General features: G+C 45.5%; 1 protein-coding gene across 3 annotated transcripts in view; it reads left to right on the top strand.

Moving 5' to 3' along the window:
• The window catches only part of MYO18B (myosin XVIIIB), a 188,217-nt gene that overhangs the window by 112,187 nt on the left and 60,004 nt on the right, over positions 1 to 16,026 (top strand). For all 3 annotated transcript variants that reach the window (XM_034790788.1, XM_034790789.1, XM_034790790.1), the window contains exons 33-36: positions 11,994 to 12,107; positions 12,640 to 12,756; positions 14,001 to 14,084; positions 15,732 to 15,869. In XM_034790788.1, the coding sequence (XP_034646679.1) occupies positions 11,994 to 12,107; positions 12,640 to 12,756; positions 14,001 to 14,084; positions 15,732 to 15,869 (453 nt within the window). The remainder of the gene's footprint in view (positions 1 to 11,993; positions 12,108 to 12,639; positions 12,757 to 14,000; positions 14,085 to 15,731; positions 15,870 to 16,026) is intronic.

Here is a 16,026-nt window from a genome sequence, read left to right as displayed (position 1 = left end):
TTCCAAGTGATGGGGTTTTCACCACTTCTCCTGGGACACTATTTCCCCATGCTCACAAATCTCCTCCAGAGGAAGTTCTTCTGGAGGTGCTGCTCCCATTTCCCCAGGCTCGTTCCTAGCCACTCCCCTGGTTATGTGAAGCTCAGAGCCCTTTGGGGTGTGTGGCTGATGAAGAGAGAGAGACAGGGGGGGGAGGCTCCTTGCCCCAGAAAAAAAATGAAGAGCCTGGTGGAGCAGCCCACTACCCCATGGAGCACTCTGCTTATGTGGGTGTGACTTTGGGCATCTGTCTCTCTTGGTGTAGCTGCACCCAAGCCCCCAGGAGCAGGTGCAGAGCAAGCGCCCTGGATGTTCTGCTCTTTCAGAGGTGGCCGCTTGCCATGCCAAGAGGCTGGAGCAGTTAGTGCAAGGTGTTGGGAGACATCTTGAGAAAATGGCAGATCCGAGTGAATGGGCTGGTGTGAACAGCCTTAGGACCCTTGCTAGACTGCTTGACTATCCCAGTAAGAAGATAAGGGCTTCCTGGCCATTTGCTGTCATTGGAGACAACGGCAATGCCATTGGAAATGTGTTGGCTTCCACTCAAAGCCCAGCAAAGCAGGTATAACAAGTTGTGCCGTTTGCGCGTGGAATCTCACACTAATTATCACCTGTGCTGTGCTTGTTAATGCTGCGTTGGTATCTATTCAAGAACACAACGCGGAAAGGAGAGGCAAGAAAGTAATGATGATTTAATGACACCAATCTTCAGAAGCCATTTAGTAATTAATCCACGTTGTACATTTCCACTGGAAACAGACTAATCTGGAGACATAAGCAATTCCAACAACATACATATATAATTGAGATAATAGTTCTGCATAAATAACATCTGTGAGCTGCAGCTGTTTCCACCTGGCACTGGGGGGGAAATGGAAGGGGATCTCGGTTTAAAGCAATTCTCTGTTTGCCGAAGAGAAACGTCTCTAATAAAGCAACTCATTAATTTCTGGTCAGCGGCAGGGAGCAGAGTGAGCATTAGCTGACTGATTTCTAGTGGTACTCAGTACCCCCAATATACCCTGCTCCATGGGTTCTGGTACTAGCTGTGCCTCACTTATAGTGGGGTTTGGGAGGACTCAGGTGGAGTTTGAAATGACGCCCACAGGGGCTTGAGACAGTGAAAAGCCCACGCTAGTTGATGCTGAATCAGAAAAGCAAACGGAAGCTCAGCCCATATCATTCAGCACCTCTTTTTCTTTTTGACCTGGAAGGTCCTTGTTTTAGCTGGCAAAGGGGATTATAGCACTTCAGGCATGTCTGCTGGTTAAAGATCAAATATCCCCCAAGCTTCTTCAGCCACCTCCGGGAGACAGGCCCGGGACTCACCCCACCCTCCCGTGTGCAGTGTCTTTTCTAGTCTTCCTGATAGCAATTGCTCTTTACGATTGGTGCCTTTTGTCTTGGAAACAACACACCATGGAGCGTACTGCTCAGCTCTGTCTTCCTGGATCCCTCACCAGGGTCCATCTGTGTGGATTGAACATGAGACCTCCCGCTTTGTGAGTCTAACCTCTACCCTTGCGGTGAAGGCGTGACTCCATTACCTGCTACTGATAGGAGCCTTTTGGAGCGGGCGGACACATAACACATACTGAGCCAATGGGTTCCACACCCGTTCATCCCAGTCCTGATTCTCCAGAACACCCTTAGTTAGAGTATCAACCTAGGGACACCCAGCGTTACCATTCCTCAGAGTGACTGGCCTCTGCTACACTTGCTGTCCAGCCCGCACACTATCCGTCAGCATCACGTGTTATTGTACAGCCCCCAGAAGGGTGCTGGCTGCCTTGCAGCGAGGGGCAGGAGGCCCAATCCCTGCCTCGTACAAGCCAACGTGGCCGATAGTTTGTGGCTGGTTGGTGAATCTAACTACAGTGTTAACCACCAGTGTTAGGAAAACCTGCTCTCCTTTGTGCAGCCTGCCCTGCCCTTGGCGTTTTCAGGGTGGGCGACCTGAGGCACCTCGGGTCACAGTAGTAACAAACCAGTAAAAAAAAAAATTGCTATCCAGTGCATCGAGATTCTCTTTCTTTCCCGTGTCTGTATGGACCAATGATGCTGGAGGTGGGGCGGGGTGGTGGTGGGGTTAATGCTTGGCTGATGCTGATCATTAAAATATGGGTGTTCACGATTTTTAATGTTTCATGAAATTTGCCCTGAAAAACACAGCTTTTCCCTATTAAAAAACAAGCCGTAATGATATGCTTCTCCTACTGCTACATCAGAGCCTCCCTTAGTGGGGAGTGTCATCCTGCCCTCTTTTTGCTCGTCCCCCTCCCTGTCCCACCTCGCAGGGGCGAATGGTGGCTATCAAATTAGCACAGCCCTGAACTGCAGCTAATAGTCTTCAGTGCCTGTGTGCTTTCTTCCCGGTATGCACACATGCGGCTGCTCTCACTCAGACATACATTAATTCTCTCACATCATTTACTGATCCCAAGATGCATCTGTTTCTTTCGGATTGGTGGGGAGAGGGCTGGCTGCTAGTTCCAGAAATATTCAACCAGCTGCTCATTTCCACGTAAAACAGAATAAAAGATGAAAAGTAACGTAGGAGCTCAGGGAATGTGGCAGTTGGAGAAGGTGCTGAGGCATAAATAAACAGAACTGGAGGAGACTTTTGGCTCTTTAAGGATGTGCTGTCATGTTCTAGCCCTGCATGTGCCTAGGAAAATGCACAAATGCCTGACCCTATGCTGTGACAGTCCTACACTCTTAATCAAGGATCGTCAATGCCAAATACATCTTTCTTAGCAGGCAGCACTGAGTACGCAGCCATACTCCAAAGTGAGAGATACCAATTGCACTGAGGACAGAGCAGTTAATAATGGCACTTTCCCCACAAAATTGGCTGGGTCTGTCCTGCACAGACTGTTACCAAAGTAAACCTCCTTTGAGTATTGTCCTTCTCGTGCTGTATCATAAATGAATCCAGTCTTTGTTTTCCATACCTCCCAGTCCTTTCTGAAGGCAGGCTGTCTTGGTGGTTTAATCTGTCCTGCTTTAAGCAATCAGGATTCCTGTTGATTGCAGAGGGGGCAGTGCGGTTCCTTGCTTGGTCGTACAAAGTGCTTGGGCTTACACAGCACAGCCTGGCACTGCTGTTCATTAGGACTGGTGTTGATTTCACACCAAAAGGAGTACTTCAGAGTGGCAGCTGGAAGGAGTTTGTAAGGAGTTGACACCTGTGGGTTAGCTCTCGCAGTACGTGATATTGTTCACTTAGGAGGAAACCACAACCTCTTGAATCAATGGCTGCAGGTCAGATATAGCTGCTCTGCTCAGGAAACTCACTGTTCGATATTCTCAAGGGATCCCTTTCTTTTAACTAATAAGTTCTTTCCCCCAGACATTCACAAGCTATTTTTCTACGGGTTTTCCTTGTTGTAACTCCGTATTTAAAACTGAATCCCTAGTAGGCTCTTATATCCCCTTCAGTGCTGAAGACTGATGATGCTCATTCACTTGCTTCCCTCACCCCCACCTCCAGTGTTCTTAATTGGGCAATTTGTCACCATTTCGACAAAGACTTATATATATAGCATTTTGAAGAACGAATCACAGTAACCTGAGTAACTGACCCTTACACAGAATCCTTTCACATGTGGAGGGAATAAATAACCAGGCAAAAATGGAGATTGCTGACTGCGAGAGGGACTGAAATGTGCCACTTGACTCTTTATTTGTGCATAATTGTTGTCCCATCCCTTCAAATAAATCGATTCAACATTACCCTGGCTGGAGGGGTTCTCATGTAGTAGGTAAATATATCATATATAGCTGGTTAAACCCAGGATTCCTTCCAAATCCTTTAATTGAAGTAATGACATTTAAAACCACCAGTAAGTAAGAAAAGATGCAGTGACATTAAGGGCATGTAAGAAAACTGTATTTCTGAATGAACGGATTTTTAGTACAAAGAACATGTCTGCTAAACAATACAGTAGCGACTGGTTGGGATTTATGGATTTATTGAGGGCGTAGGAAATGCAAATTTTTATGTAAACTCTTCAACAAACCCCGGGGACTCACTCTGCGATTCAGAAGTAGTGTCTGCACCCAGGATCAACTACAGACCGTTGTTCATATTCTGATGGCCACTGGCAACTGACAGATAATTACGTGAAGTACCTTTGAACTGTGAAAATACCTTTGGCTCCATGGGAATACAAAGCACTGAGAAAGGAAGAGAAGAGTCCTGTGTAAGAATTCTACGGGGCATCCTCAGGCACAAACCAGGCACCTTTTAGCTTGACAGGATGATGTGACTGTGCTGGACTGACAATGAAGACATCATGCTAACCTCCCACTGTGCCCAGGGAGAACCTTCAGCCGTCTCCAAATGGAACTGAGAGGGCCGAAGAGTAAACTAGTCGTGTACGTGAGCTACTTCAAACTTGCAAAGGACTTACCTTTGCTGAAGCAGTGGAAGATGGTTTTCTGATCGAAGCGTGAAACTGGATATGGAAGGACTCCGTGGTGTCCACTTGGGGTGGAATGTTTGTGATGGATGGAGTTTTCTAAGTTCCATTCGGTGTTATGAAAGGAGGTTGGTCAGTAGAAGTTATGCAGAGGCTGGGGAGAAGTGTGTCTACCACAGTCAAGGGCTCCTTGCTATTCTGGGCCAGAGAGGAAGAGACGGACATAGCCATCTGCTCTAATACTGTCCTTAATGCAGTGGTTCTGTCTTTTTTGTGCTGCTGAACTAGTTTTTACAGTGTACCAGTCAGTAGCTCCCACCTCTCCTCCTACTGGCAGTAGAACTTGGGCTGTACCAAACACCCTTAGCCCACTGCCAAGAGAACTTCACCCTCCAATGGAGGTCGGCACTTGCAATACAGAATGGGGGGCCAGTAATGTTGCATCCTGGCCTCGTTATGACAAGGAAGGGAATCCCAGCGTAGCAGAAATCAAGGAAAATCCAGAAGTTCAAGTACTTGGGAGCCATTCTCATGAATGTGCAGAGACCTTTCCGGCTGTGTCCTGCCGAATGCTTTTCTGCACTATTGATGGAGATACAGCCCTCCTGCCATAGCTGTTCTCTTAGCATAGCTTTGCATCATGGCCCCTCTTCATTGTTTGCCTTTATTTTAGGGGCTGGTGCCTGCCCTGGAGACTGATGTTCTTGAGAGAGAGACTTGATACTGTGAATATTGACTCCTCAACGTGCTGACAACACTGCGAGGCAAGGCCTGTCTTAAAACAGCCTCATGATTACCCCTTTCCTCAGATTGCTAATGTCATGCTTGACAAGGCTTTCAAAATCTAATAAATTCTACCACCGGCTGCACAAATCACTGGTAGAACAAAAACTTGGAACATAAATGCAATATTTTAGCAAAACCTGCATGGTCTTGGAGTGTTGTTTGGTATCTTAATAAGTCTGAAGCATCCATTTTACACAGGTATTTAACAGATGGCTTAGCATAGCAAACTAATGTTATTCATCAGTTCATACATAATGCATTTGTGACGGGAATTTCAATTTACTTTCCCCGAGTGGGAAAATTCCATTACAGAGAGAACAAGGGAGCTGGATATTTAATGGGAGAGAGTGGAGACAGTCGAGTTCAGATAGAATGAAATCTATGTTCATAACCTGAATTAAGGATGGGGAGGAAGCCTTCTGGAGAATTTCTAACCTATTTAATTTGCCTGGGGTTGGACACTTCCAGCAAATCAGAACCCATGAGGGCTGAAATGCCATTAGAAACACCACTGCCTCCTTTAGGCAGGGTAGTAGGGCATGAGCAAGTGAGCCTGAAATACGGGACAAGAAGAGGTTGTGGAGGAAGAGCAATGAAGGAAAGCCAGGCCTCTGTGAAGGAGCAAGTTAGTAAGAGCGAGCAGAAGACCGGGAAATACACCTCAGCAGCCCAGTTGCCAGCAAAGAGTAACACTGACATTGTATGGGCCAGCAAACACAGGAAATCATGCTGCCCAAGGCAATGTCTTGATGTGTTTTTAATACCATAAGAAAAATCAGGGACAGTCACTATAGCTTCGTGGAGTTTGAGGAGTTTCCCATGGAAATCAGGGTGACTTCACGAAAAGCACTGAGGTGCATCGGTAAGCACTGAGACTGTGCTTGAACATCGCAAGCTGTCACAGGGTTGAGCCATCTTCTGCCTGTGAGATCTTCCAGGGCACACCCGGCAGTGCAGGAGGAACAGTCTGTCAGGAGCGCAGCGCGCAATAAGACACACGTACAGCATGATTTGAGAGAGAGGGGAAGAATACCTCCGAAATCTACCATGCAATGTTTCTTGGCCCTCCCTGTCGCATCATCTCCTGTTCCCATCCGCTTGCTTTACTGCACACTAAGAGGCAGGGGAATAAAGCATGAAGTGGGAATGGTGTGTTTTGCACAGTACAGGCTAAGAGCTGTCATGGCGAGTTCCAGACGCACAGCACAGGGGCAGGGAATGTAATACACATGCAGCCCTAGTACAGGAACTTGGTCTGCAGCCAATGAGCGACCCCCGCGTCCCAATGCTGGGTCACCCTTGGCACAATTTGAGATGTTTCTATTTTCTACAGCAATTAGTGCTATACCCGAGGCATCCCGGTATTTCCATCCCTGAACTGAAACTCATTAGAATATGGAATCTCCTATTATGCCATGAATATGTTCTAATGACGTTAAAGGAACGCCAGGAGGAACAGGCTGGGTATGTACGCATTCAGTTGTGCAAAGGAGAGCCAAGCAGCTGCGAAAACGAATTCCTTTCAGAGAACAACATCTCTATAGCACAAACACAAGTACACAAAACCTGTCTTTCATCCAGCCTTCTGATCTTTAATTTTTTTTTTTTGGTAATACAAATAGGAATTGAAATCTGAAATGAATGATGTTTAACTCCTTCCAGGGGCCTTCACTTAGGTAATTTCAGTAATGTATTGCCCAAGCTGTATGTAAAATGTAGACACTATCTTGAGTTGTGGGGGAAAGGAAATTCACAGAGCCTCACTGTGAGATTACCTCAGCAATAACCACTAGACAGTTCATCAAATTGGGCTGACTTTGGACCCGGGAATATCGGTTTAATAAGAGTTTCACTGGACTTGAACTGGTAAATGCCTTGGCCGCTCATTTCCCGTTGTATTTCTAGCTGGTGTACATGCCTGGAGGGAATCCCAAGGAAGTTTTTTTATTTTACTGGAATGATAAAGTTGTTATGGCTGCGACTGTGAAGGATTTGGTCAGTGTCCCAGCACGATGGGCTGTGTTACTTCATAAAAGTGTCAGCCCAGCCCTTTCCATAGGGAACGGAGACTTGCTGAGCTCTATTTACTGCACTTCACAGAGAAGGAAGGAATCAGCTGGAGATGACTGATTTTATATAAATTTGGTGACCGGGAAGCACCAAAAATTGAGATTTTGAAGGCAGGAAAATGCCGGGCCAAATCCTTTGATGAAATTCCAGGGCTGAGTGTACCCCATCAAGACTGCAACAGCAATGCCACTACCAAAATCTGGCGAACCATCTGGTCCCTACTTGAAATGCCTCCTCAAAACCCACCTCTGCAGTGATGCCCACTAGAAATGCACCAACCAATCATGGCTCCGGGGGCAGACAGGGAAAGCTGAGAGTTGTTATTGGTTTTGCAGTAGGACTTGGTGCCCAGTCAAGGATCAGAGCTGCAAAGACACTCACTGCCCCAGTGAGCTGTGAATCTAGGTGAGTGCCAAGATGCAAGGCAGAGATAAAACAGCAAATGGGATGTGTGGAGGGGAAGAAGATGGCTTTGTGCCACAAGCACACCTCTCTGCTCAGTTGCTTTTTTTAATAAAAACTATAATTCAAAAATGCAAATGTCTATGGAAATTTTACCCCTTTTCCCCACCCTCCGTCTCTCACTTGCCTTCTTACATTGCAGTCTCCTTGGGGTATGGACTGTGTCTTCCTAGGGCTTCGTATAAAGAGTCCTGGATCCTGATTGGGGTCTCCAGGCACCAGTGCAATGTGTATCACAAAATTAACAATAATGTGGTGCCCCAAAAAGGAAAAGAGATGAAGGCTTTTTGATTTCTACGAGGAGAAAGCTCACTGGGTTTTGGGGGTGTAGCAGCACCATTAGAGAGATTAACACAACATCCTGGATACCTTTGGATTTGCTATGGCTTTAAGTGGTAGGAGACCAACCTTGTGTTTGCAAGGAGGTTTTTTTCAGGTTGACGGAGTTAGAAATAGGAGGCGAGGGATGCAATTAAGTGAATGAAAATGTAGAATGAATATCAGGACAGTTAGTCCCCTCTGAGTGTGGAAATTTTGGTGGAATCTCAGCGCCTGGGGCGCTGAAAACAAGACTGAACATGGCATTGAAGCGTTCAGAATGATGGGCGGAAGGAACAGTCCTCCAGCAGGGGGATGAACTGAATAAACTGATAGGCGAGTTCCATCATTAATTTCCTTTGCATCTCACAGGCAGTTTAAATCCAGGCCTGCAGAGTTTATGAATTACTGTGACACCCAGCTGCTGCGACCCCTCAAGCCATTTGCATCCCTCAGATTCATTCTGAAAGCTCAGGGGTCTATTCAATCAACACTTCTCTGGCATAGGCAGATCTTAATGGTTTGACGTGGTATTTCTAGAGGCCCAGTAGACATAATCAAGAAAAATACCAGAGTGTGTGGGTACTCTTCTGAATGCATTTCACACGCTGTGCAAATATCACGTGGACTTGCTCCCCTGGGAAGACAAGAAGCTGCTATGAAAATCATACTGTAGGATTGGTGCCCTGAGTGCTCCCATACAGTGGAGTAGCACTTACTGACAATGAACTGCCGTTTCATCTCACTATGTTGCAGCATGTTAGAAATCACGCTGGTGCTCGTTATAGAAAAAGAACCAGAGACTTTAAGGGGAGGGAACAACAACTGACATTCAATTTCCTCTGAAGATTAGGCCCCAAGGAAGCAAATTACCTATTTCTGCCTTCAATCACTTTTCCAAGTATGTCTCAATCACCCAGGATTATTGAGCAAAATGAACTGAGAAAAGCTGTAGTCCCAATACTTCATAATTCTTCTTTTTGTGCTAAAAGAAGAAAAAAAAATTAAAACGTTGTTGCGTTTTGAAAAAATCAGGATGTTTGTCTTTCTTTCGCTATTATAAAAACATTGTCTCCTGGCACATGAGTTCTCATGCATTAAACATGGCGGTGTCACGTCGGTACTAGAAAGAGGAAATGCCAAAGGAAGCCTGTCTGTAGCAGGAGAAACAAGGGGGAAGTTCAGTCAGTGGTGTTCTTACCTCTGAAGCAGTGCTAAGCCAGGCCTCTGAATGACGCTGGGGGAACACTGATACAGGAGCTACCACCTTTTGCAGGCGATCCAGACTGCTGCTGCCATAAGAAATCCCGTGGTATTTTTTACAATAATATTTGTGTTAACCCGTCTGAGTAGGGCCATGACTATGCGTCTAATACATTCAGCCCTTCTACAGTTTCATCTGTGGTGTGAATTGGGACGTTATTTTTCTTCCCTTCCTTTCCTACGCTGTTGGGTGGTGGTATCATTCATTGTTCCTCGCTGCTGCGGTTCTGCCCACAATACCACATTTGTCGATGCGTTTTCATAAAACAGGTGCTAGGTTCTGACTGGATCCATGGAAGGAGAGTGGGATCAAACGTGGATACACAGTAGCTTCCTCTTCGCTGCAGAAGACAAGTATGGTCATGCCAAACTCCATTTCTTGACAGCTGAACTAAAACAATGAGCACATGTATACGTGGACAGAGAGGATCGGCTTTTCAAAAGCTCTCAGCATTGAATTAACTCTGCTGACATTGAAGTCAGTAGTAAAACTCCTACTGACTTTAAAGGAAGCGGAGTTAAGTCAATGACAACCTCCTTTGAAATCCAAGCCAGAGTGTGCTACTGACTGAACATGGCATTAGTATTTCTAAAAACAATTCCAGAAGAATCAGCCAATGTCAGTGTCAAATGGTAGGATGAGCCAAGACAGAGAAAGCAGCAATGGGCAGGAAGGTGCATGCGGCAGGAGACAATCTCTTTAGAATCATAGAATATCAGGGTTGGAAGGGACCTCAGTCCAACCCCCCGCTCAAAGCAGGACCAATTTCCAACTAAATCATCCCAGCCAGGACTTTGTCAAGCCTGACCTTAAAAACCTCAGATTCTGTCATCTAAAGGTGCAAAAAAAAAAAAAGATTAGGGATGAAGGGACCAATACAGATCATAGAATCATAGAATATCAGGGTTGGAAGGGACCTCAGGAGGTTATCTAGTTCAACCCCCTGCTCAAAGCAGGACCAATTCCCAACTAAATCATCCAAGCCAGGGCTTTGTCAAGCCGGCCTTAAAAACCTCCAAGGAAGGAGATTCCACCACCTCCCTAGGTAGCCCATTCCAGTGCTTCACCACCCTCCTAGTGAAAAAGTTTTTCCTAATATCCAACCTAAACCTCCTCCACTGCAACTTGAGACCATAACTCCTTGTTCTGTCATATGGTACCACTGAGAACAGTCTAGATCCATCCTCTTTGGAACCCCCCTTTCAGGTAATTGAAAGCATCTATCAAATCCCCCCTCATTCTTCTCTTCTGCAGACTAAACAATCCCAGTTCCCTCAGCCTCTCCTCATAAGTCATGTGCTCCAGTCCCCTAATCATTTTTGTTGCCCTCTGCTGGACTCTTTCCAATTTTTCCACATCCTTCTTGTAGTGTGGGGCCCAAAACTGGACATAGTACTCCAGGTGAGGCCTCACCAATGTCGAATAGAAGGGAATGATCACGGCCCTCGATCTGCTGGCAATGCCCCTACTTATACAGCTCAAAATGCCATTAGTCTTCTTGACAACAAGGGCACACAGTTGACTCATATCCAGCTTCTCGTCCACTGTGACCCCTAGGTCCTTTCCTGCAGAACTGCTTCCTAGCCATTCGGTCCCTAGTCTGTAACAGTGAATGGGATTCTTCCGTCCTAAGTGCAGGACTCTGCACTTGTCCTTGTTGAACCTCATTAGGTTTCTTTTGGCCCAATCCTCTAATTTGTCTAGGTCCCTCTGTATCCTATCCCTACCCTCTAGCGTATCTACCACTCCTCCCAGTTTAGTGTCATTTGCAAAGTTGCTGAGGGTGCAGTCCACACCGTCCTTCAGATCATTAATGAAGATATTGAACAAACTAAGCAAAGAAACAAAAGGGAAAAAGAGAGAGAAAGAAAACCCAAACACAAAAGGTGACAGGAAAGCTGGACTTTACCCTTACTGTACTGGGAGCTGGTCATACATCCTGCACTAAACTGCAGTTGTCTTTTGAAAGATTTTGGAATGATATTATGTCTTCCAGATGTCTGTAGCACATTTAAGATCATTGTGGTTGTAATAGCTGGGCAATAAAAATCAAGAGCAAATTAGCATTTGTAAATGTGATATGTCATGTGTATTTGCAAATGCAATTTACACTAGATGAAAAGACCACTTGCATCCTCCAAATCATGAATTGCTCTAATCACAAATTACATGTAATTCACATAATTGTGCAAATTAATGATCCCAGCTCTACTTTACTACACAACTGCAGAGACAGACAGTAGAATTTCAATATGAGGCGCTTGCTTCACTACTCAGCAAGATGGGGATTTATTTTAAGGATTTCTATTTATGAAGAGAATTGAATGACACCTGAAGCAAGCGGGTACCGCTGAGAGAGAGTAGCATCGCACATGTTAGTCTGGAGTCTTATTTCATGGCACTAGAACCAAGAGAAAGGAGGTTTTTAGTGTAAAATAGAAACCGAATGGCTCAGGAGCCACATACATTTTAAACGGCCAAGTTACAATGTGTTCCATGGGTGGAAACGCTCTGGGAGTAAAATGTAAATAACCGTTGTTGTGCAGCAAAGGGGAAAGACCGATCGGTGAAATGACTTCTGGCTGTCAGTGCGATCTGGTGTCATTATGGTCTTCTTCAATTCTTCCCAGTGGGACGAGAGCAAAGCCCAATGTGCAGAGGCCCAGAAGTCCCAGCAGGCGCTGTCTCTGGAGCTGGAGAACCTGCACGTGGAGCTGGAGACGATCAGCAGGAACAAGAACCTGGTATGTGCCCTGAATAACAGACATGATTGAAACTGCTTATTACCCACCCAGCCCCCCAGGGCACTGTGGTGCTTTGTGGATAGTTTGACATGTTTTATGAACTTTATTATTTAGACTCTGATACTCTCAGGGCTGGGACTTGCCAATGTTGTTTGCTTGTAAATTACTTTAAATTGTCCAACCTTTCAGGGGGAACCCAGCCCAGGGGCCTTTACTGTCTCCAGGGACATGTAAAAGTGGCGCAAATTATCCAGAACACACAACATACCCTAAGCTGTCTGCAGAGATGTGGTGAACACCAATAAAGCCTTGTGTGCCTCTCCCTGCCAACATTAGAAGCGCACGGACTTTCAAAATTTGAGTGGAAATGGAAAAGGCCTTTAGTGAAGTGCCACCACTGAACACAGCACATCTGCCTGCGAGGCAGAGAATTACAGCACTAAAAACCCACCACTACCACCGGCAGTACTTGGAACTTGTCAGCCCCTTACTGTAATCGCTGAGTGAGCAGCACCCTGTTTGTCCTCCGCAGGTTGATGAGCACCTATATCAGCTGCAACATGAGAAAGCTGATCTCCTGAAACGCATTGACGAGGACCAGGAGGATCTGAATGAACTTATGACAAAGCACAAGGCTCTGATTGCACAGGTAAAGAGTGTGATGAGGAGGAAATACACACAGGCACATGGGGTGAAAAAGGGATTGCCAGAAAGATATCCAGAGGGCATCATGGCTTCACACCACAGGGGAGGGTTAGAAAGATAACATGTAACTTGCTGGAATCACATAGACATATTGCTAATACTTTTTAAACAATTAATTCTAATAATTCTAATGAGCAGTTTGAACATGCATACCCGGACACACGCACACGGAGAGTCATTCCAATATGGTTTGCACCAGCTACTTTATTACTCTCCTGAAATCATTGTTTTTAATAGAAATGGCAGCTGGGGATCCTTTATCAAGTGTTAAACCTTGGATGTCTATGCAAGTAATCAAAGTAACAACTCAAATCCATCCCAAAAGTTGCTACTTAGAAGAACAAACTGGCTCAGAGTTTGTTGGTCATGAATTTATTACTTTTTTCCCAAGAAAAATGTCAACCAAAATGAAAAAAATTCAGGTTTCCATTGAAAACCTCAACACTGATTTTTTTTTCTCCAGTTTTCATAGCCAAACTGCAAAGTTGTTTAAAACTGAAAAAGTTTAAAACTGAAAAGGTGGTTTTCCATTTTCATTGGAAATTGTATGATTTTCACTGAAAAATTTTCTTGGAAAAATTTCCATTTAAAAAAAATTTCAGAAAAAAAGTTTCAAAGAAAAATGTTGACAAGCTGAGTTTGGAGGTCCTTTGTGAGGTCCTCAGCCTTTGACCAGGGAGAGATTGGAAGAGGACATTGATGTGTTGAGGGTACTGGCTCTGTGCCGGGATTGTGTATGGATTTTATTTGAATAGTTTAAACATATTGTGACAGCACCAGAGATCTGACCTGTCTCAGCGTAGAAAAGTTCAGAGACTTCAAAGGTACAGTAGGGGTCCCATTTGGCCAGAGGTCCAGTATTTTCCAGAAATTTCCTGGACCGTGAAAGGTCCATAGTAGCTTTGTGAGAGGAACAAGACTAAGGACTTACAGAATCAGCATTTGGGGATGACCCTGGTGATGTCATGGCTGATCAGCTCTGCAAAGAGTTGTCCCCAGAAGCTGAGAAATCAGGTGAGGTCAGTAGATTTATGCTTGCTTAATTCAGGACAGGAGCAGCTGCCCGTTCAGATGTACTAAAAATTGCCTTTCCCTTGCCAGTCTTCAAAACAGAACTTCCTTGTGCATGTCCAGTTCTGCTCCAGGTTCTTTGTTTTGTCGCTATTGCTGGGGTTTCTGTTTTCACAGTCTGCAGTGGACATTACTCAGATTCGAGAGCTACAGACGCAGCTGGAGGAAGTGAAGAAAGAAAAACAAAGTCTTCAAGAGAAAGTAAGTCCTCCCCCTTCCCCTTAAGGCTTGAAATATCTGGCAATAAGGTAGATCTGCCCAGTCACTAACTCAGACCTGGAGCAGACAGGCAATGAAGGGCTTCAAGAATCACTCTGTCCTTTGGCATCTCATTGCCAATCACAGGACTTAGTGAGTATCAGAGGGTAGCCGTGTTAGTCTGTATCCACAAAAACTTAGTGAGATATTCAGATCCCCTGGAATACTCCCATACGGAGGCATGTATAAGAATCCACTGAAGTTCTGAGTGTCAGTACTGAAATATAGGCTCTTTGGTGAGCTCATGTCCTTGGGGTGAATTCAAGTGAAATGTTTACCCGCTTATTGTCAGGAAATATCTCCTCTGTACAATACCACGGTCCCACTCCTCTAAGAGCAATAAAACAAGCTCACATGTAAAAGCCTCCTTTTAACTGCTGTAAACACTGCTTAGTATCGACTTTCCTCAGGGCAAAGCTGGGAAACTGGGTCAAACTGCATGTTCAGGACGTCTATGGAAACCTGCAGGTGAACTTTCCTTGGGACTGGGGAAAACTCACACTTAAAAGGTTCTTTGACAGCTGGAGAATTTACTGCTCATTCTCTTCGCTGTTGCAATTTCTTGCATTGTGATGTTCTCGCTGCAAGACCACAAGCCAGCATCGTGCTGTGCACCACACCAGGGACAGAGGGAATATACCTCCTTCCACAACCTGAGTTGGGGACTGTTCTTCCTTGTTCATGGCACCATGGCTCCAGGCCTGTACAGTGTGTCTTTAATATTAAGCACTCGAGAAGTGCCATTGACCGAGTGTTTTGCTATCCCAAGCACCAGCAGTTGGACTCACTCACCATACGACAGAGTGGAGGTTTTGAAAGACAGTTTGGAGAAAATAAGAAATATTTCCCCTGTCTGGGCCAAAAATACATTTTGAACCAAACTTTTACTGAGGTTTGAAAAGGGCTGATTAGTTTTTCCCCTCATTGTTTCTGAGCCTTGGTCTAATCTTCTTTCCAAGGCTGCCTCTGGAGTTCCAGGTGCCAGCCAAAATCCCGCCCTGGGACAAAGTGCACAATTTCACACATAAACCGTCCTCGAAAGATTTGAGAGGAAACCCCCCCCACACCCAACTGGGTGAAAAATTGCCAACATTTTTCTGTTTGTAAAACCAGAGAATGCAATGAATTGTTTGCACAATCTTCACACAAACAATACCACAGGAAGCTTGGGAGTATGGCTGCCACCTCCGAGGTACAAAAAAGCGGGACATCAGCGATAATCCTGAGCCCATAAAACTGGACAGCTGGCAGTGTGTAGTGAGCGCCTTACAGATTTCCCAGGTCAGTTACCTCAAAAAAGTGATGTTCCTGGGAAAACCTGGACTGGTGCCAACCCTCCTGGGGCGGCAGTATCTTCTGTACAGCACAGCACTTCCAGCGTGTTTTGAGACGGGACTGTTGAAATCTCTCTATCCCCAGTGGATTTGGTGCAGCCATGAGAAGTCTGCAGGGTAGACAATAGCGCAGAGCGGGGTTAATAAAAGAGGGCTGAAAGGGGCTGAGGAGTGTTTGAGCTGGTTCTGAAGTTTCCAACCAAAAGCCTGACGAATCATGACCCCTGTCTTTCCCCCACCCTCTTCTCTAAAACAGCTGCAGGTGGCTCAGGCCCGGATTGCTTACGTGGAGCAGTCGATGGTCGAACGCTCAATCGTCAGTCGACAGGAAGCGCTGATCTGCGATCTGGAGAACAAGCTGGAGTTTCAGAGTGTGCAGATCAAGCGGTTCGAGGTACGGCGTATTTCTTAGCCTCTTATTTGCCTCTAACACACAAAGGGAAAATCCCTGTGAAAAAAGTGGTTGCCTTTGGGACAGGCATGTGCATTGGCAATGCCCCCTCCCATCCCTCTCCTGTAATGTCAACCATCCTGTCCAGGTGATAGATTGG

Source organism: Trachemys scripta, chromosome 15 (genome assembly GCF_013100865.1).
Source record: "Trachemys scripta elegans isolate TJP31775 chromosome 15, CAS_Tse_1.0, whole genome shotgun sequence".
Classification (NCBI taxonomy): Eukaryota; Metazoa; Chordata; order Testudines; family Emydidae; genus Trachemys; species Trachemys scripta.
The sequence above is the reverse complement of the archived record's forward strand: the minus strand, read 5'-3'. Positions and strand labels throughout refer to the sequence as shown.